At 41.8% G+C, this 20,666-nt stretch overlaps 1 protein-coding gene across 4 annotated transcripts in view; it reads right to left on the minus strand.

Moving 5' to 3' along the window:
* Positions 1-19,561, minus strand: part of emcn (endomucin) — a 64,933-nt gene extending 45,372 nt beyond the window's left edge. For 2 of the 4 annotated variants that reach the window (XM_062982343.1, XM_008118272.3), the window contains exons 1-2: positions 19,296-19,561; positions 2,704-2,748 (exon numbers count right to left, since the gene is read on the minus strand). In XM_062982343.1, coding sequence (XP_062838413.1) covers positions 2,704-2,748; positions 19,296-19,389 — 139 coding nt within the window. In that variant the 5' untranslated portion in view covers positions 19,390-19,561. The remainder of the gene's footprint in view (positions 1-2,703; positions 2,749-19,295) is intronic. The other 2 variants (XM_008118273.3, XM_003225725.4) reach the window with 2 other exon arrangements.
* Positions 19,562-20,666: the final 1,105 nt, after the last annotated feature.

Raw genomic sequence — 20,666 nt, forward strand, 5'->3', positions numbered from 1 at the left:
GAAGTTGGATACAAGTAGAGTGACTAAATTCCCCAAAATTTTAGGAACTTAAAAGAAGAATTTGACTTAAAAGACATTTGGCGTATGAACAATAGGGAAACAAGAGATTACACCTTCTATTCGCATAGACATAAAACCTGGTCGAGAATAGACATGATTTGGCTTTCAAAAACATTATGTACAAAAGTAGAGGAAATTAATATACTACCTAGAGACAAATCGGACCATAACCCAATAATAATGAGAATTAACCATAAGAAAAAAAGTCAAAGATGGAGATTGGATAATAATTTACTTAAAAAAGAGGAAGACATTATTAGAAATAAAAAATTGACAAATGAATACTTTGAGGTTAACACCTCACCAGAAATTAGCGACCAGGTAATTTGGGATGCTTACAAGGCGGTAATTAGGGGACACCTTATTCAGCAAAAAGCTGAGAAAAACAAAGTGAAATTTCAAACATTAAATAAAATTAACAAAGAACTAAATAATACCGAGAAAAAGCTAAAGGAAAATCCGTTAAATACCAGCTTAGTAAAACAAATTAGATCCTTGCAAAACAATAAAAGAAATTTAGAATTGGAACAAACCGCAACCAACTAAAATATATAAAACAATATAATTTCGAAAATGCTAACAAGCCAGGAGCATGGCTAGCATGTAAAATAAGAAAGAAAAAACAACAACAACCAATCACAAATATAAAGAAAGGAAATGTGATTCTTACCACAGATAAGGATATTATTCATGAATTTGAGGAGTTTTACGCTAATTTATATAAAGAAGAAAACATAAATCAGGGGAAAATCGAGGAATACCTCGGTGCACAAAAACTCCAGAAAATTACAGATGACCAAAGAGAACTATTAAATAAGGAGATAACAAAAGAAGAAATTAGAAAAGCAATGAACTCAATGAAACCGAACAAAGCACCTGGGCCGGATGGATTCCCAATTTATTTCTATAGAGTACTGGAAGATGAACTGATGACCTGGCTAGTGAAAATAATGAATGCAGCTATGAGAGAGAAAAAAATACCTGAATCATGGTCGCAGGCGGATATAATAACTATACCTAAAGATAAAGGAGAGGAATTGGAAACATGTAAATTTAGGCCTATCTCCTTGCTTAACACGGATTATAAAATCTTTACGACTGTATTAGCTAACAGATTCAAAATTTTTTTGAATGAGTGGATTGGAAAAGAACAAAATGGTTTTTTACCAGAAAGAAATATAAAGGACAACCTTAGATGTGTAATTGACGCTATTGAATATTATGAACTACACCACCAAAAAGAAGTAATTTTGATGTCTTTGGATGCCGAAAAGGCTTTTGATAAGTTGAATTGGAACTTTTTTAAATTATTAGGGAAAGAACTAGATTTAGGATATTACTTTTTGAATGCCTTAGAGTCAATTTATAACAAACAAAAAGCTAGAATATTGATAAATGGACAACAATCAAAAGATTTTAAAATTGGTAAAGGAACGAGACAAGGCTGTCCCCTCTCGCCTTTAATTTTCATTTTTGCAATAGAAATATTAATTAGAGATATCAGGTACGATGAACAATTAAAAGGTCTGAAAATTAGAAACTATGATTTCAAAACTCGAGCTTTTGCGGACGACATATTATGTATAATTGAAGACCCTAAAAATCAAATTCAAAAATGGATCCAGAAAATTGAGAGTTTTGGTCAATTAGCGGGCTTTTATATTAATAAGGAAAAAACAAAAATGCTTGCAAAAAATATTAGTAAGAAAAACCAGGAAAAAATACAAGAGATGACAGAAATAAAATTTGTGACAAAATTGAAATATTTAGGTATCTGGATCTCATCAAAAAATGCCAAATTACTGGAGAACAATTATTGGATAAAATGGAAGGAGATAAAGAAAGACTTACAACAATGGCAATTTTTGAATATTTCTTTATTAGGTCGTATCGCAATTATAAAAATGAATGTGCTTCCCAAATTACTGTATTTATTTCAAAACTTACCGATAATTAGAAATAATAGCATATTCAAAGAATGGAACAAAGAATTAATGAAATTCATTTGGAAAAATAAGAAACCCAGAATTAAATACAATACCTTGACAGATTTGGGAAAAAGAGGAGGCTTTGGTTTACCAAACCTACAATTATATTTTGAAGCATGTGCGTTGCAGTGGATCAAAGATTGGGCAACATTAGAAAACGAAAGTATACTAACATTGGAGGGAATGGATTTACGACGAGGTTGGCATGCATATATTGGCTACAAAAAAAGGAAAATTGAAAAAAAATTGGTAACCACTTTATTAGATCAGCATTAATAAAGATATGGGAAAAATACAATAAATAAATTGGAAATTGATAGTTTTAAATACAGTGTTAAATAATAATTTCTTGTAAGAATGGAAGTATATACTTCCCTTTAGATTAATGTTCCCTGAGTTTTTTTTGTGATTGTTAACCCCTATCCTTGTTCCTGACCCCCCCTTTTTTTTTTGTGTGTGTGTGTGTGTTTATAGACTGATAATCCTCACTTCCCCTTCCCTTTGGCTTTATGAGTGTCTATATATATATATTTTCTTTGTTTACGTTCTCATGTCTTTGCACTTATCCCCGTTTTTAATGGTGCACTGTATTTGAAAATCATAAATAAAAATTAAAAAAAAAAGAAAAGAAAAAAGATGATAAGCTGTTTCTTACCAGTAGATGTTGCAGGTCTTCTTGTTGTTCCAGATGTTCCCATTGCTGAAAAGGAAAACATGAGTCTTGACTATTGTTTTCAACAATTTGTATCAAAGGATTAATTAGCATAGAAGTAGAAGAAATGGGATAGAAATAGGAACCATTCTGCTAAACAGCTGTTTGAACAGTTGACCATGCTTTGCTTTGATAGTTTATTGATTACCCCTTTTTATTATAAGCCTTTACTTATGTGATGGAGGCTGCTTTTAAGTAGAGGCTGGATGGCCATCTGTCAGAACCCTGCTACTAGAGCCTGGATGTGGCTCTGAGTTTCAGGGTCACTGACATTGATAAGACACCTGCGGCTCAGGACTTGGAGAAGAAACGGCTGCTGGACTTGGCGGGGAATTTGCGCGGGGTTTTACTGAGCGGGAAGAGACTGTTCAAATGAGGGGGAGGGTATATAAAGGAGGGTTGGCCGTAGTATCCCATTCTTGGCTTTTCTGATGTTCATGTTTCCTACAGTAAAAGTTTCTGGTGATATCACAGAGAGTCTTGTGTGTTCATTCAGGAGCGGCTGTGGTGAGCTGACACTAAGCCAAGAATTCGGACACCATCCCGCTGTAGCGGTGAGGTGTAACATGCAAGTGGAGGATGAAGAGCTCTTGGGCGCAGGAGGAGGAAGGTCGGAAAGGGCCACTCCCGAGCCGGACGCTGAGTTCCACCAGCTGGCGGCCCTGGCGTCATCCACCGCTTATGCCCAGCCAAATGGGGTAACCCAGAGGCGCGGAGTGGTGCGGGGAGATAGCACCGGAGGAGAGGAAGGTTCACCTTCCCCAGGCCCGCAAAGGATGGTGTTTCTGGAGGAGAGGATGTCGGCGATGGAGACCACCCTGGCAGTGATGTCGAGGGCGATGGAGCGCCTGGCGGTTTTGGCGGAGCCGGAGAGAGGAAGGGAACTTCGGGCTAGCTCAATGTGGGACGTGAGCATGGGAAGCAGCCAGGGCTTTGCAGACCTCCCAGCACCGAAGGGAAGGGAAATGCGAAAGGAGCCCGGTGCCCGGCCCAAGATCCAAACAAGCCTGACGCGGGTGGAGGAGAGTGACGACGAAGGGGAAAAGCCTCCGAGAATCCCGGCTACGCTCCCAGCTGAGACCCTGGTGCCCCTGGCGAATGCCGGGCGTGGCACAGGGCCAAGAGAAGCAGCAGCGGGGCCCACTGGTCCGCAAGGGGGCTTGCGACGGGCGGAGAATTGGGGATTGCCACCACAGGGACCCCTACCGAGACGAGAGGAACTAAGGATCGAGTTTGGGGGAGAGTCCTCTGAACTGGATTTTTTCCTGACCACGGTGAGGGGCTATATGGAGGACAATGCTCACACTTTTAGAACGGAATCCAGCCGGGTACGGGCCATTGGTGCAGTGTTGAAGAGGGGAGCGGCCAGCTGGTACGTTCAACTGCACGCGCGGCGCGACCCATGTCTGGGGTCACTCCGACGCTTTATGGGGGCCCTGGAGACCCGTTTCCGAGATCCACTGGAGCAGATCCGGGCGAGGGAGAAGTTGAAGACCGTCTCCCAGGGGCAGAGATCGGTATCTGAGTATGCGGAGGAGTTCCAATGCCTCGCTGAAAAGGTGCCGGAATGGTCTGCAGTGACAAAGATAGAACTCTTCAAAGAGGGGCTCAGGCGGGAGATCCTCTCCTGGGCGGTGCATCGTGATGAGCCTGACACACTGCGCGGATGGATTCAGCTGGCGGGGCGCATCGAGACATCGCTGGCCCAGGCGAGGAGGCACCGAGGAGGGCTACAGCAGCGGCCGCAGATGAAAGAGGGGAGCCGGAAGGAGGGATCAACCCCAGCCGGGAGGAGAACGGAGCCGACAGGGAACGTGAGCACCAGCAGGAGGGGCTGCTTCGTGTACGGCCGTTTGGGCCACAGGGCTGCCGAGTGCTGGCAGAGAAAAGGGGAAGGCGGAGGCCCGCCCAAACCAAGAGCCGTGGCAGGGAAACGCGCCGAGGAAGAACCACCGATGAGGCACCACTCGGGGGGGTTGGTAAGTCAGGACAAAGCCATGATAGTGGTCCCCATTCAGCTTGAAAGTGGCAGCAAACAAGCAACCTGCAAAGCATTTGTGGATTGTGGATGTTCCAGGAACATCATCTCCCCTGAATTAGCCGAGGGATTGGGATGCGAAAGAACGAACCTAGAATCCCCAATAGCTTTTTCGCAGTTGGACGGATCCACAGCATCGGGATCATTAGCTAAGTACAGTGCCGAAGATGTAAAGTGTAAGATAGGGAGTTGGGAAGGAAAGGTATCATTTGTGATATCACAAATAGCCAGCTATAATGTTATACTAGGCATGCCATGGCTGGGGCAGGCCAACCCGCAAATCAACTGGGAGGATAAGAGCATGATCTTCAGGATGAAGTTGGAAGAAGGGAGCCAGGAAGTGGAGAGGGAGCCGGGGAAAAGGGGGGAGGAAGACTCTATCAGGATAGCAGAACTGGCAGATAAATTACCCCCAGAGTATCGGGATTTTGTGGACGTATTTGATGAGAAGGAAGCAGACAGTTTCCCACCGAAGCGGAGAGTTGAAGTGAAGATAGAGCTAGTCCCAGGAGCAGAGCTTCCCAAGGCAAAAATATACCCAATGTCGGCTAGGGAAAAGGAGGAACTGAGAAAATACATTGATAAAAACCTAGCGAGGGGTTTCATAGAGCCTTCAAATTCCCCTTTAGGGGCGCCTGTGTTGTTCAGGCGGAAAAAGGACCAAACGCTGAGGCTCTGCATTGACTACAGGGGCCTGAATGCAATCAGTTCTGTAAATAAATACCCCCTACCCTTAGTGAAGGACTTGATCGCCCAGTTATCGGAGGGACAGATATTCACTAAATTGGACTTAATTGAAGCGTACCATAAATTGCAGATCAAACCAGAGGACAGGTGGAAGACAGCCTTCTCCTGTGCATTCGGATTATTCAATTATCGTGTGCTCCCCTTCGGTTTGTGCGGCGGAGGTGCCGCGTTCATGCAATTAATCAACGAAGTGTTGCATCCATTGTTGTACAAGGGAGTCTTTGTTTTTTTAGATGACATATTGATAATATCTCGGACTAAGGAGCAACACATAGAACTAGTCAGGGAAGTCCTGCAAAAGTTGAGAGAAGCAAAACTGTATGCGAAGCTTGCCAAGTGCGAGTTCAATAAAGACCAGATAGACTTTCTGGGGTATAGGATTTCCTCCCAGGGAGTGGCGATGGACCCTGCGAAGGTAGAAGACGTGAGGGGGTGGGAAGCCCCCAAAACACGGAAGCAGCTGCAATCCTTCCTAGGGTTCGCAAACTTCTATAGAACATTTATCAAGGACTTTGCGCGCCTCACTTTGCCATTAACGGATTTGTTAAAGACTAAAGGCAGGGGAGAAACAGCCAAAGTGAAGGCCCCAGGGGCCAAACTGACCTGGACAATAGAATGCCAGGAAGCTTTCGAAGCCCTTAAAAAGCGTTTTACTGAGGAGCCTGTCCTACAGCACCCTGATATGTCTAAGGCCTTTGTACTACATTGCGATGCGTCAGACCGGGCATATGGGGCAGTTCTGCTACAGAAAGACGAGGGGGGGAACCTGAAGCCATGTGGCTATCTGTCAAAAAAGTTTAGCGATACAGAAAAAAACTGGCCAATTTGGGAGAGAGAAGCCTTAGCTATTCTAAAAGCACTAGAGTGCTGGAGACACTTTCTGGAAGGAAGTGGAACACCGTTTGAGGTGTGGACTGATCATAGAAATTTACAGTATCTAAGATCCCCTCGTAAACTATCGGCGAAGCAAATTAGATGGGCCCAATATTTCAGCCGTTTTGATTTCAGACTCAGATTCTTCCAGGGGAAACATAACATACTCGCTGACGCTCTCTCTCGGATGCCTCAGCACGGGGGAGGAATTCAGGAATCTGAAGGGAGCCTATTCCTAGATAAGCAATGGGGCCTGGCAGTACTAACTCGAGCACAAGCGGCCAAAGAAAACAAACGTACTGCCATTTCCACGGGGGGAGGAGAAATATGGGAGGAAGAGTTGAAGCGAGCGTATGGAATGGACAAATGGTTACAAACTAACAAAGAAAAGGGAGAATTGTGTGGGGATTTGGTGTTTGTAAATAAGAAATTGTATATCCCTGAATGTTTAAGACGAGAAATGTTAAGGAAGTACCATGATAACAAAGGTGCGGGTCATCTAGGCCCCACCAGGACTATTAAACTGTTGGCCAAACAATGCTGGTGGCCCGGAATGAGGAAAGACGCCAGGGGGTACGTCACGCAGTGTGAATTATGTGCAGAGGGAAAAACACCACCGGGGAAGCCCCAGGGGCTATTGCAGAAGGTGGTGGAGCCCATGAGGCCATGGGAATGCGTGGCAATGGATTTTGTAGGCGAACTACCCCCCAGCAGAGGCCACAGATACATTTGGACAATATTGGACCTATTCTCAAAACAGGCACACTTTGTGGCCCTGCCAAAACTCCCTTCAGCTGAAAAACTTGCTGATTTGTATGTGAAGCATGTATATCGCCTACATGGGTGTCCCGACAAAATAATTAGCGACCGGGGAGTCCAATTTACTGCAAAATTTTGGGGAAAATTCTTACAGCTGTTAGGAGCAGAAAGGAACCTGAGCTCGGCCTTTCATCCCGCGACCAACGGGGGGGTCGAACGTACCCAACAGACACTGTGCCAATTCTTAAGGATGTACACCAATTATAGACAGGATGATTGGGCGGACCTTCTACCGTTTGCTGAGATGGCTTTTAACGGGGCCGTACATTCGGCCACAGGTCGTGCCCCATTCGAAATAGTATACGGACAGGAGGTGGCACCTTTCCCCAGGCTACCCGAGTGGAAGGAAGGGGAGGGCCAGACCGACGAGGAATGGCCGGCCAAAATCAAGCAAGGGTGGCAAACCGTGGTAGAGGCATTGCGGGAAACACAAAAGAAGTACAAGCTCTTTGCGGATCGTAGGCGCCGAGAGGGGGACAAATTGGGCGAAGGAGATCTGGTTTGGCTGAGCACAAAAAACCTAAAATTGGGATTCCCATCCAAGAAATTGGCTCCACGCTATATAGGACCATTCAGGGTAGCAAAAAGAATAAACGAAGTGACCTATGAGCTGAGGCTACCCAAGGACCTAGGAAAGGTACACCCGGTATTCCATTGCAGCCTGTTAAAAAAGTATAAAGGAACTCTGGACGGCGGAGAACAATAGTTGTGTTTAATCTTTTCCTTCCAGGATGAAGGGGAGGAGGACGCCATGTCAGAACCCTGCTACTAGAGCCTGGATGTGGCTCTGAGTTTCAGGGTCACTGACATTGATAAGACACCTGCGGCTCAGGACTTGGAGAAGAAACGGCTGCTGGACTTGGCGGGGAATTTGCGCGGGGTTTTACTGAGCGGGAAGAGACTGTTCAAATGAGGGGGAGGGTATATAAAGGAGGGTTGGCCGTAGTATCCCATTCTTGGCTTTTCTGATGTTCATGTTTCCTACAGTAAAAGTTTCTGGTGATATCACAGAGAGTCTTGTGTGTTCATTCAGGAGCGGCTGTGGTGAGCTGACAGCCATCTGTCGGGGGTGCTTTGAATGCAATTTTCCTGCTTCTTGTCAGGGGGTTGGACTGGATGGCCTGTGAGGTCTCTTCCAACGCTATGATTCTATGATTCTACTTGTTTAGAAATATCAGGATATTCTATAGATTACTGGAACTGATTTCTGCATCATCAAGCAGAATTGAATATGTTTGGGTACATGAACAGACTTTCATAGTGTGATATTTGATGTCACCTATGGATATCTGTTTTTATTTGCTTTCAGGTCACCAGGCGACTTATGATGAACCCATGAATTTTATAGGGTTTCCTTAGGCAAGGAATATTCAGAAGTGGTTTTGCCAGTTCCTTCCTCAGAAATATAGCCTGCAGTACGTGGGATTCATTGACAGTCTCCCTTAGCTTCCAATATTGGTTGCTAGTTCCTTTTGTTGATATTTTCCCTATCAAAACTGATGATTTCCCCAAATATTACTTTAAAACATATTGTTATTGTCCATGCATTTCAATATTCCTCACTGTTGAGAAGTCCCTTTGGAGCAGGATTTACCTGTGTTTGGTTTCCTGTAGAAGATGAGATTGCTAGAGTTATCTGATATTTTAATGTATTTCCAAATCAAATTGATGTTTGGCCATGGGGCAGTCAAATATAAAGCCTCTTGAGCAAGCAAAAGCTCTAAAAGAGGGATATTTGTCTCTCTTATTTCTCCTTGCTCCCAGGAAACATATTTCGACCACTCAGCTCCATCTTTCAGGATTACACACTGTTAGCTTCTGGTATCCTAGTATTATTGGAGGGTGAAGCTCATCACTTCCTGAATTTGTGAGGAAAAAAACACTGGGGAGGGAGAAAGTTGCTTTTTGGACAATATCTCCCAGAATCCTCCAGTTTTAGATAATTCTGGGAAGTGTAGTTAAAAAAGGGTAACATTTCCTAGCCGTGGGATAAGCCAGTTGGTTTATGGTAAGTACATTTTAGAAAGATAACAAGTTTGCAAAAACTAGAATAGTTTGCTTCCTATGTATTAAAACCTGCCTTTTAAAAAAGTAAGAACAGGAATTGGCTGGTTTTTTAAGTGGGAACTTATTCTTGGACCTTCATCTCTAAGCAGAAGTAAACCATGTGGCCAAAACCCAGCTAGGCGATATAGTTAGGCTTGGTATAATTTATTTCCAGCAAATCTACTTAAGTGGCCCTGTGCTCAGCATATTGACTTTACTGTGTGAAGGGTATATATGGCAGTTATCGTAGTGTGAAAAGCAAATTATAGTAAAGAGTCCAGACACAGGAAAAGTCTATTGGCAATGATGATAGGTCTGAATTTTTCAGTGCAATGTGCATTGTAAATGGTAAACCTTATTTCAGAAAGTATATAGTGCTACAGGAGGAGATGTTTAGGGATATTGGGTGGGCAAAGAACATGATGCGATTCCAGAGTGACCAAACAGTTTGCTCACCAACCCAGGCTAGTGTGTATCTGCAAGTTAATGGGATTTAAGTAGTTGAGTGGTGTACATATACTTTGCATGAATAAGAGTCTCTTATTCAGACCCATAGCTATGGGGGAGAAAATGGAATAGAGAACTAGATATTTCAAATTTTTCCTACCAGAAAAGGGACAAACTGGATCCAATCAATGATAGTAGATGGGCCATTGTCAGCAAAAAATCTGAACTCAACAGGAGGGAAACTTTGTCACATGGAGTTTTCCAGATACAGTGGACCCTGGATATCCACTGGGGTTTGGTTCTAGCCCTCCTGCCCTATAGAAAGGAAAATCACCCCACAGATGCCAAAATCCATAGATCCTCAAGTTCTATTATATACAATGGAGTAAACAAAGGATGTCCCTTACGTACAGTGGCAAAATATTTTCAAGCTGTAAATGTTTGAATTTGTGTTTACCGAATCCGTGGATACGAATAGCTGACTCTTGTGTGTTTTTGTGTGTATGTCTTTGTGTATAAATGATACAGAACACATGCACACACTGTTTTAAAAATATTCCCGGAACAAATGTTGTTCTAGGTTTGTACGCATTTTTTGTTAAGACACAAATAGGCCTTCCAAATACAGATTCAAACCACAACTCCCAATTCCTGAACGTATTTACAATGCCAGTTCAGGAACTTGGCGTTTCCTGCCAACTGTTCTCAGGGAAAGAGGCAGTTTGCAACTAGAATGAGTAATTCTTTCCACCCTTGATGGAGAGATAAGAGGCCAATGCTTGCATCACTGAGGGACAAAAAGGACAACTATTTTGAATATTGACTGGATACTCATAACCTTTTCCAAAGCCAGTGTCCAAGAGAAATTGTACGTTGGTCCTGGAACCAAATACCAGTGGATACTGAGAGCCCACTGTTTTTGAACATGCGCAAAGTGCTTTCTTACAAGTATTGAAAGACAAAGTGGGCCTATGCCAAAGCCACTGAGCACCACTTGCCCAAGCATCCAGACCTGGCTTTGGCTATCTGTAGAAAACTAGTTCTAGATACAGCAGGCCAGGTAAATTGGTGGTAAACAAAATGCATTTGCAACTACATCCTTATTTAGGATTCATTACACACAATCTCCCTCACCATTTCAAAACAGTTCTAAAACAGTTTGCAGACAAAGTACCACGGAGCCCATCATATGATGCAAACAGACTTCCACCTGTGTTGTTGTATGTTTTCTGGGCTGTGTGGCCATGTTCTAGAAGTATTCTCTCCTGACTTTTCACCCACATCTATGGCAGGCATCCTTGTGAGGTATGGAGAAACTAAGCAAGGAAGGTTTATATATATCTGTGGAAAGTCCAGGGTGAGAGAAGAACTCTTTGTCAGTTGGGGGCCAGTGTGAATGTTGTAGTTAATCACCTTGATTAGCACCTTGACTTCCACCTGTTATCCATGATGCTTTGTCAGTATACTGTTATAGAAGTGTTTAGAAATGGAGGGACCAGGAGATGGGGAGAAATCATCTTATGAGCTCATGATTTGTATGGAAACAGGTGAATGGGCATTCCTATGGGTGGTGGATGCCCCACTTATCTTCCAAAATCCTGCTGCATGATTCTTGCAGGGTAATGTTTAAAATTAATTTATTCAGCAGAATTAGTGCAATTTTTAGAGATCTCTACTTTGCTGTCTTCTTGGCTTTTGAAATTGTGCATTTGCCACCTTTTAAAATTCTCTTTTTCTTTTACCAAAGTGGCAGTCAGTAGAAAGCCCTGGAACAATTAATACTGACGTCATAAAGGTAAAGGTTTTCCCCTGACATTAAGTCTAGTTGTGTCTGACTCTGGGGATTGGTGCTCATCTCCATTTCTAAGCCAAAGAGCCAGCATTGTCCATAGACACCTCCAAGGTCATGTGGCCAGCATGACTGCATGGAGCGCCATTGCCTTCCCACTGAAGCGGTACCTATTAATGTACTCACATTTGCATGTTTTCAAATTGCTAGGTTGGCAGAAGATGGGGCTAACAGTGGGATCTCACCCCATTCCCTGGATTCGAACCACCAATCTTTCAGTCAGCAAGTTCAGCAGCTCAGCTGCCTAACCCGCTGTGCCACCGGGGACACCTGTTAGTATACTAACATCATACTTCTACCTTAAATTTGAACACACACACACAAACATATATGAAGTGAGCAGGGACTACACTTGCTCATGTGATATCTCAGAAAACAAAGGATTTTAGGAGAAAGGCTCTGAAATAAGAGCATGTAATAGGTTTTGAGAAATGATACGATCTGTTTTTAAATGCTACGGAATGAAACACCAAGGAAAGAAGGCATTTCCACCTGCTTTCAGCAAATAATGGGATGAAGTTTATAGTTTGTACATTTTTTCATCTATCAGTTTTCATAGCAGTGAACTTGATTATGTTAATAAACTAGTAAATGCAAAAAAGCCTCTATATTTTCAATAATTCCTGTGAGATGGAAGAAACCTGCTCTTCTGTACTAAAGCAAATAATATCCACTCTTGGTTTTGCATTATTCAATCCCTTCCTTGTGTGTAGCTGGCTTGACCTGCGTGTCTAACATCAACAGGAGGAACGTGACTTAGCCATGTACTGCATGAAGAGGGTCACTGCAGCTGCTCCTGTAATGCACTTATTTTTAGAATATCCTGTTATCTTTCATATGCTGGCTGCAACCACACCTACACCCACAGTGTTTGCTACTGACACATTCCTGGAAGCTAACAAGAGATTAGTGAATAGAGCCTGACACTTTCTGTGGGAAAGAGATTATTTTGATGGCAAGTCCACCTTGAATGCAGTCTTTTTGCCACAAAGATGAAGCTCTGATGGCCCAAACTGAAGCATTGAACACCATTGTGTTTCAGGAAGATACTAGAAAGGCAGAACCAGAAACAACAACTCATGAAGAGTTGATGGGGAAATTGAAAATGGACTGATCGCCCCATGGAAATGATTTCACCCTTAGGGACATTTTCTGTCTCTGTAGCACATGATCAATGATGGGCTAATAGACTGAATGTGATCCCTGTTTTCCTAATTTGGATGAGTATACAATAATACCAGTGCTGTAGCCAAGGGGATGGGGTAGGGGTTCAACCCCCCCCCCCCCAAATTCAGGTTAAAAAACCTGGTTTACTCATGAATTTTAACTGATTAACCTAATCCCCATGAGTGTCCACTGACATTTATCTGTTTTGAGTATCCACTGAAGTTTACCAATGGAGCCTGATTTCTAAATTATTTTGCATTATGGAACGACTCTTCATGATTTGCTAAAAAAAAGTTTCAATCCCTCCCCCCACCAGAATTTTTTTTCTGGTTATGGTCCTGCATAGTACGGAGTTTCCCAAACATTAGTGTGTCGACTGGAGTGTGTAGGTGTGTTGTGTGAATGAGAAACTTCTGAGTCTATGCAAAATAAGCAACAAAATATGTATTTTAAAAAGGTTTTCATGAGATATATTGTGTTCCCATACATTTATTTCATTATTGTCATTTATGCATGTGTCCATATCTTCTATAAGGGGATTTGTTTAACTTCTGATTTGCTAATAAAACTTAATTATTGTGTCACAAAATGATACATGTCTAAAAAGGTGTGTCACCAACATGAAATGTTTGTAAAGCTCTGCCATAGTAGCTAATACACAAGGGCAGAGTGAACACTTTGTTTGAATTCTAGGAAGCAAACCCAAGGTAGAGCAGCTTTCTGCGACACATTGTTCCTTTTGGTTCTCCTCAAAGTTCATCTCCCCTTCCTACCCATGGTGAAAAAGCTTACTCTGCAACAGGAAGACATGGAGCCAGGGACTTCACATCAGAGTTTGTTTTCTGCTAAGGATTCTCAGAATCCCAATTTCCCATGAGAAATTGAAACATATTGATAGATGGAAGGAATGCCAGTTAATTGTCTGGGACCCTAGGACTCCTCCTGCAAGTCCCTGTTGAGAAAGAATGCTCCACAAGAGTTGAATTCTCTTTTTATGCTGGCACTACTGCTTAGTCGAATGAGACAACTATCCCTGACAGCAGATGTTAATGTGGAGGCATTTTCTTCTGCTGAACGTCATGGGGTTCAGAACACGGAACAATGGCTTCAAACTACAGGAAAGGAGATTCCACCTGAACATCAGGAAGAACTTCCTCACTGTGAGAGCTGTTCGACAGTGGAACTCTCTGCCCCAGACTGTGGTGGAGGCACCTTCTTTGGAGGCTTTTAAGCAGAGGCTGGATGGCCATCTGTCGGGGGTGCTTTGAATACGATTTCCTGCTTCTTAGCAGGGGGTTGGACTGGATGGCCCATGAGGTCTTTTCCAACTCTACTATTCTATGATTCTATGATTCTATGGTTGTGAAGGGATAGTAAATAATAATAATAATAATAATAATAATCATCATCATCATCATCATCTCAAGAATGGGACCCTGAAGAAGGAGACAGAAGGCCTGATCCTTGCAGCCCAGGAGCAAGCCATCAGAACAAAGGCAATTAAGGCCAAGATTGAAAAATCAGCTGATGACCCAAAATGCAGACTGTGCAAGGAAACCGACGAAACCATTGATCATATCCTCAGCTGCTGTAAGAAAATCGCACAGACAGACTACAAACAGAGGCACAACTATGTGGCCCAAATGATTCATTGGAACTTATGCCTCAAGTACCACCTGCCAGCAGTAAAGAACTGGTGGGATCACAAACCTGCAAAAGTATTGGAAAATGAGGACGCAAAGATACTGTGGGGCTTCCGAATCCAGACTGACAAAGTTCTGGAACACAACACACCAGACATCACAGTTGTGGAAAAGAAAAAGGTTTGGATCATTGATGTTGCCATCCCAGGTGACAGTCGCATTGACGAAAAACAACAGGAAAAACTCAGCTGCTAAAAGGACCTCAAGATTGAACTTCAAAGACTATGGCAGAAACCAGTGCAGGTGGTCGGCGCATTGGGTGCCATGCCGAAAGATCTCAGCCGGCATTTGGAAACAATAGACATTGACAAAATCACGATCTGCCAACTGCAAAAGGCCACCCTACTGGGATCTGCACGCATCATCCGAAAATACATCACACAGTCCTAGACACTTGGGAAGTGTTTGACTTGTGATTTTGTGATACGAAATCCAGCATATCTATCTTGTTTGCTATGTCATAAAATAATAATAATAATAATAATAATAATAATAATAATAATAATAATAATGTATTTTCCTGTTTGGGACTCAGAACAGCTTATAACAAATTATAAACACATAGCTAAAAATGCAAAATACAAAAGTTAAAAAGAGATTTTTGTGTGTGTGTGTATCAGGAACGACGTGAGAAACTGCAAGTCGCTTCTGGTGTGAGAGAATTGGCAGTCTGCAAGGATGTTGCCCAGGGGACACCTGGAAAGTTTTTTTAAAAATGTTTTTACCATCCTTGTGGGAGACTTCTCTCATGTCCCCGCATGGAACTGGAGCTGATCCTTCGCTCTCCCCATGTTGGATTTGAATGGGCAACCTTCAGGTCAGTAACCCAACCTTCAAGTCATCAGTCCTGCTGGCACAGGGGTTTAACACTGCGCCATCGGGGGCTCCCAAAAGAGATTAAATAATCAAAAACAATTAAAACAAGATTAAACATGTACTCTCTCCCCCTCCCCCCCAAACAATTAACAAATGCCAATATATTGTTCAGGAGAGATGGTGGGGAGAATGAAGACAACCCAGAGCAACAAGATAATGTTATGTAAACAGTAGCATTTATTTAAACAACATATTGCCAAAACACCCATGCACTGAGCCACTAGATGGGAAAATATACACAGCCATATTCCCATTAACATCTTACACAAAAATTTTAAAAAATCTAGGTTGAAAAAAGTTCTGGAAAATATTTTTATGGGAAGTAGAAAAAAATAGCCTGCCCTTCAAAGAGCTGGATAATTTGCTTAAGTAGGTCAGGTTACTTTCATCTCTAATTCATGAGAAGTATGGAAGATGCCATTGGGTCAACACAAATAGGATTAGGGTAATTGTGTGGATGCTTTTTTAAAATTACTAGCAGTATGTCTCAAGTACTGGATTATTCTTAAAGTAGTTTTAATATGCCTTGGACTCTGTGTGCCAACAAAGAAGTTGCAGGATGTATGACAATGATGTTTAATTGATTTTGGGCTTTATATGCATGTTCACTTCAGAATAAGGCAGATATAACCCCCCCCCCCTTCATATTGAACACAGATGACTAGAGTTTGGGAAAATTACTTTGAGGTGTTGAGAGTGGCCATGATGGCTATGGGATTCTGGCAACTGTAGTCCAAATAAGTAACACACTCTACATACTTATGCGGCAGCTCAAAACTCAGGCCCCTTCTACACTGTCAATTAATCCAGATTACCAAAGATGATAATTCACATTATCTGCTTTGAAATGGATTATATGAGTTTGCAGTACTACATAATCCAGTTCAAAGCAGATAATCTGGATTTTATATGGCAGTGTAGAAGGGGCCTTACTGCCTCACCTGCTAGCCCTTCCTAGTAGTCAACCCCAGATGCACCAGTAGTAACATAACATCACTTTTGGGTACCATTTCAATCAATTTTCTGCTGTTTTTTTTTTCCTTTTGGGGTTTTTGTAGGGTCTGAAAAAGTTTGGGGAAGAAAACTTCCACATTTATGAGTGCTTTGAGGATTGTAGGGGACATTGCCTCCAAATCAACCCAAACATTAATTTCATGGGAATCAAAATACTGGGTTGTCCAAGTCTCACCACAAAAGTCAAGCCACTCACTTGCCAGGTTGCTCCAGAGCAACATAGATCAGATGCCATTAGTGGAGTTCAAGCAACCTTTCCAAAGATACAGAATGCTCATTTCAAGCAATCCCACGTGGCTCAAACAAATTGTGCATATCAGAAACTGCTAGGAAAAGTGGTGAGCTTGTGCTGTATCATCTATAGATATCCTTCTCTTCCAAGCAGCTATCCTTCAGATTTGTTGGTCTACAAGTCCCATCTTCAGACAGCACAAATAAGTTACTATCTTTCCAACTTGAAAACAGTTGCTCAACAGTGCAAACACATCTTAAATCTAGGAACAAACACCAGAAACTTAAACAAATCCCCATGCAAATATATCTCCTGGAGATATATTTATGGGGTCCACACTAAATTCACATAGTACCGTCACACTTACTTGTACCATTTGGGCAATGCCCTAAGAATCTTTAGGAATATAAATGAACTGCTGTTGCAAGATCACTTACAAAACTAATTGCTCTGATTAATTACCTGGTCTCTGGTCTGTCTAATGCTAATGCACACCCATACATGCAACAGTAGATCGATGCCCGAAGATATATCCAATAGCAAATATTCTCGATAATTTATCAAGGATTTTTCGTGATCTCATGGACTTTAAGGTATTTCTGAACATTAGGTAAAATTGTAAAGGTAACACTTCACTTTGGTGGCATATGTGTGTGTATATTTATTTACGTAATTCTTATGTATATCTTTGTCCTAAAGCCACTTATCCATTGGCTTTGGAGCAGAACAAAGAAATGGCATGAAATTCCATTTCATCCTCTGTAGGCATCCTCTGTCAGCATTGCTTTCTGACAAACAGAGTGCAGAGCTGAGTTTGTCACTATTGATCTTTTTCTATTTTCTTTGTGAAATTCCATACAGTTCATTCAGAACTCAACAATGGCAGCAAGGCTATTGTCAGATTGTCAGAGAGCAGAAACTGGGTTCTGCAAAAGATTTTCAGCATTTGGTGCTGATACAACATAGAACTGAAAGCAGACACTTCAGTGATAATGCCAGCCATAGTGACAATACCAATTATTTTCTTTGCTTTCTGAACAGCTATGAGCCAGAAGGAGAATGTGAGACAGGCCACAGCAGTGTGCTGTTTATCTGAGTTCCTAACAAGTAGCCGACCGCAAAGACGTCAACGTGATACCTATGATTACAGAATCACTTAAATACAGGGCAACCTGTCAGAACTGAGCAGCTTGATATGTAGAAGCCTATTATTATCATCTAGCATGTTATAATACCTATTGGAAAGTATGCATCTTCTTTTAAAAGGCAATTTTACATAAGGGGCACCATTTTACTATCCCATTGTATATACTGAAACTTGACTAAGCACAGATTTTGGTATCCAACATGTATGTGTGCGTAGCTTGGATACCAAGGGTCTATTGTAGATACAAAATAGTAGCAAATTCCTCCTTCCTCCAGCAAATTTAAGGCTATTCTTTGGTCACCATTTTAATCACATTCTTAGTTTTGAACTACAACTGACTATATATAAAAATAAATAAAACAGAAAAGTGAGATATATTACGGTACATCAGGCATGACCAACGGTATATGTCTTTGACTTTTAATCATTGCAATCCAGGGGAAAGAGTTTTAAAGAAAGGAAGAATTAGTTCTAGCTGTATTTCACAGCATTTTACCAATACCATCCCATTCTGCAACAATTTGCAGAGGACAGCAATTTAAAGACATGTCTCTGTGTTGCATTACAATTTTTATTCTCCAATAAAAATTGCCAACTTAGAGGTTCGAAAACATGAAAATGTCAGTAGATCAATAGGCACCGCTCCAGCGGGAAGGTAACAGCGCTCCATGCAGTCATGCTGGCCACATGACCTTGGAGGTATCTATGGACAACGCTGGCTCTTCAGCTTAGAAATTGAGTTAAACACCAATCCCCAGAGTCAGACATGACTAGACTTAATGTCAAGGGAAAACCTTTACCTTTACTATTAAAATTAAAAATAAAATTGGAAAATATAAATGATAATGAATGAATCACCCTCTGTTCTGTTTCATATAAATACATTGGTAAATAAAATTATAATGAGATCTTTGCTTTGCAACTTGTCTACTACTCCTATACGAAGTTACCTGGGCGTAAATATTATAGATCTCAAAAGAGACTCACTCCTGTGTAAATATATACATTTTGCATTGCAGTACAATCTTATCCATGCTTACTCAGGTGGAGATCCTTTGCTAAGTTTATTTTGTTTCATTTTATTTATATCCCATCTTTCTTGCATTATGGAACCCAGTGAATTCAACGAAGCTAGCTGCTGTCTAAACAGGCAGTTTTATTCTTAACTTGTAGCACCTTATTATCTGGACAGAGTGTGGAAAAGCAGAATTGCACAAAGTGACACTGCTTGGAACATGCCATATTATTCAATGATACCTCACTTGTTTCTAGATTTTGGAAAGAATCCAAATAATTGATTCTGCAGATCCCCACATGCTATAACAACAACAGCAACAACATCAAAAAGAGAAAGATTCAAACATGAGCCGCTAGCACTATCTATCTACGTATTTATACTCTGTCTGTGAATGAAGTCATAGAATGGTTTTGCTTATCTGTCTCTTCCTTCTCCTTTCAACATGCAGCCAACCCAAATCCTGCCCTTGTGGTAATGAGTGAGAAGGAAGCAGCAATATAAAAGCAAGAAATCCCCAAGAGGCTAGTTAAGTGAGTAGCCAAGAGAACTCTGTCCTTACCACCACCATCTCCACTGCAGGAGCTGAAGAAAACCAGAGAAAGGAGGGCTGTTCCAAAAAGCATCATAGCCATTATTCTTTGTCCTGCAGGCATATTCCTTTCCACAACTGCCACCAAGGTGGGCACAAAACTCTCTTGTCTGTTGAGTATGAGCAGGCCCTCCAATTAATCGTCAGGAAAGGTGAGTAGAAGAAAAGACTGAACAGCCGCTGCCCATTCCCACTTATTTTGGGGATCTCGATAAAGAACGGGAGGAAACACGACAGACTCCCTCTGGGAATTCCGCATGGAGCAGATTTATTGTTTCAGCCCTTCAACAGGAACTCCTTTTCTTTGTTGGCAGGCAGCCGTGTTTTTGTTACCACTTTATTTTGTTCTTCTTCGGCCTCAGAGGTCAGGAGAAGTTTCAAAGCGTGCAGAGTTTTCTTTCGAAGGGAATCAGATTCAGGCTTTTATAAAGACTTTGGGGAATACTGTATATTTATACACATACATACTTATATTACACAAATATCTGTGTACACCATAGGGCTCAAGTTTAGGGCATTGGATGCTGTAAGTTGCTCTCATATGTGAAGTTTTTCTCTCTCTTAGAGTGTATATGATGAAAAAGTCACTTGCTATTAAACAGTACAAAGCATCTTCAGGCTAACAGTTCAGTCCTATGAATGGTGTTACCTGGTGTGTTTTACTAAAAGAGCAAATTGTTTTTAATTCAATGAAACATACTTCTGAGTAACCATAGTCAGGGAGAACTAGCAACTCCAGTGTCACTAGATGGTGATTCCAATCTGGGTTTTAGTTTCAGATTTAAAGGAAACGGCTATCTTCTATTGGACTAAGGGTCAGTACCTTGGACAGTTTTCTTAAACTTTAGACTAAAGTCCAAGTTGATTCACCATCCCACTAACATGGGATGCTAGCCACCACCAGCTCTGCTGTGAATGGTTGTGGTAGCACATTTATGGCTTACATTTTGTGAACCAAAACCCACTTTGGTAGAAGTCCAAAGTGGAATGTCAACCTCCATTGTATTCATCTACTGTAATCACAAAAGCTGAGGGCATTTGTTAGTCTTAAGGACAAGGCTGTCACTTGGTCTAGTTTTGAAAGGAACAATATGCTGTTTTACAACCCACTTTGTGGTTCACCATCCAACATGACTCTTACTGTCTTTTGAACTGCCAGTTGTTCTTGCATATCTTCCAATCATTTCCATCCTATGGTGATCTTAACACAACCCTATCACAGGATTTTCTCAGCAAAATTTCGGTATGCCTACAGTCACCCTTTCATGGCCAAGTGGGGATTCAAATCCTGGTCGCCAGAGTCATAGTCCAGTGCACAAACCACTATACCATGCTAGCTTT

Source organism: Anolis carolinensis, chromosome 5 (assembly GCF_035594765.1).
Source record: "Anolis carolinensis isolate JA03-04 chromosome 5, rAnoCar3.1.pri, whole genome shotgun sequence".
Lineage (NCBI taxonomy): Eukaryota > Metazoa > Chordata > Lepidosauria > Squamata > Dactyloidae > Anolis > Anolis carolinensis.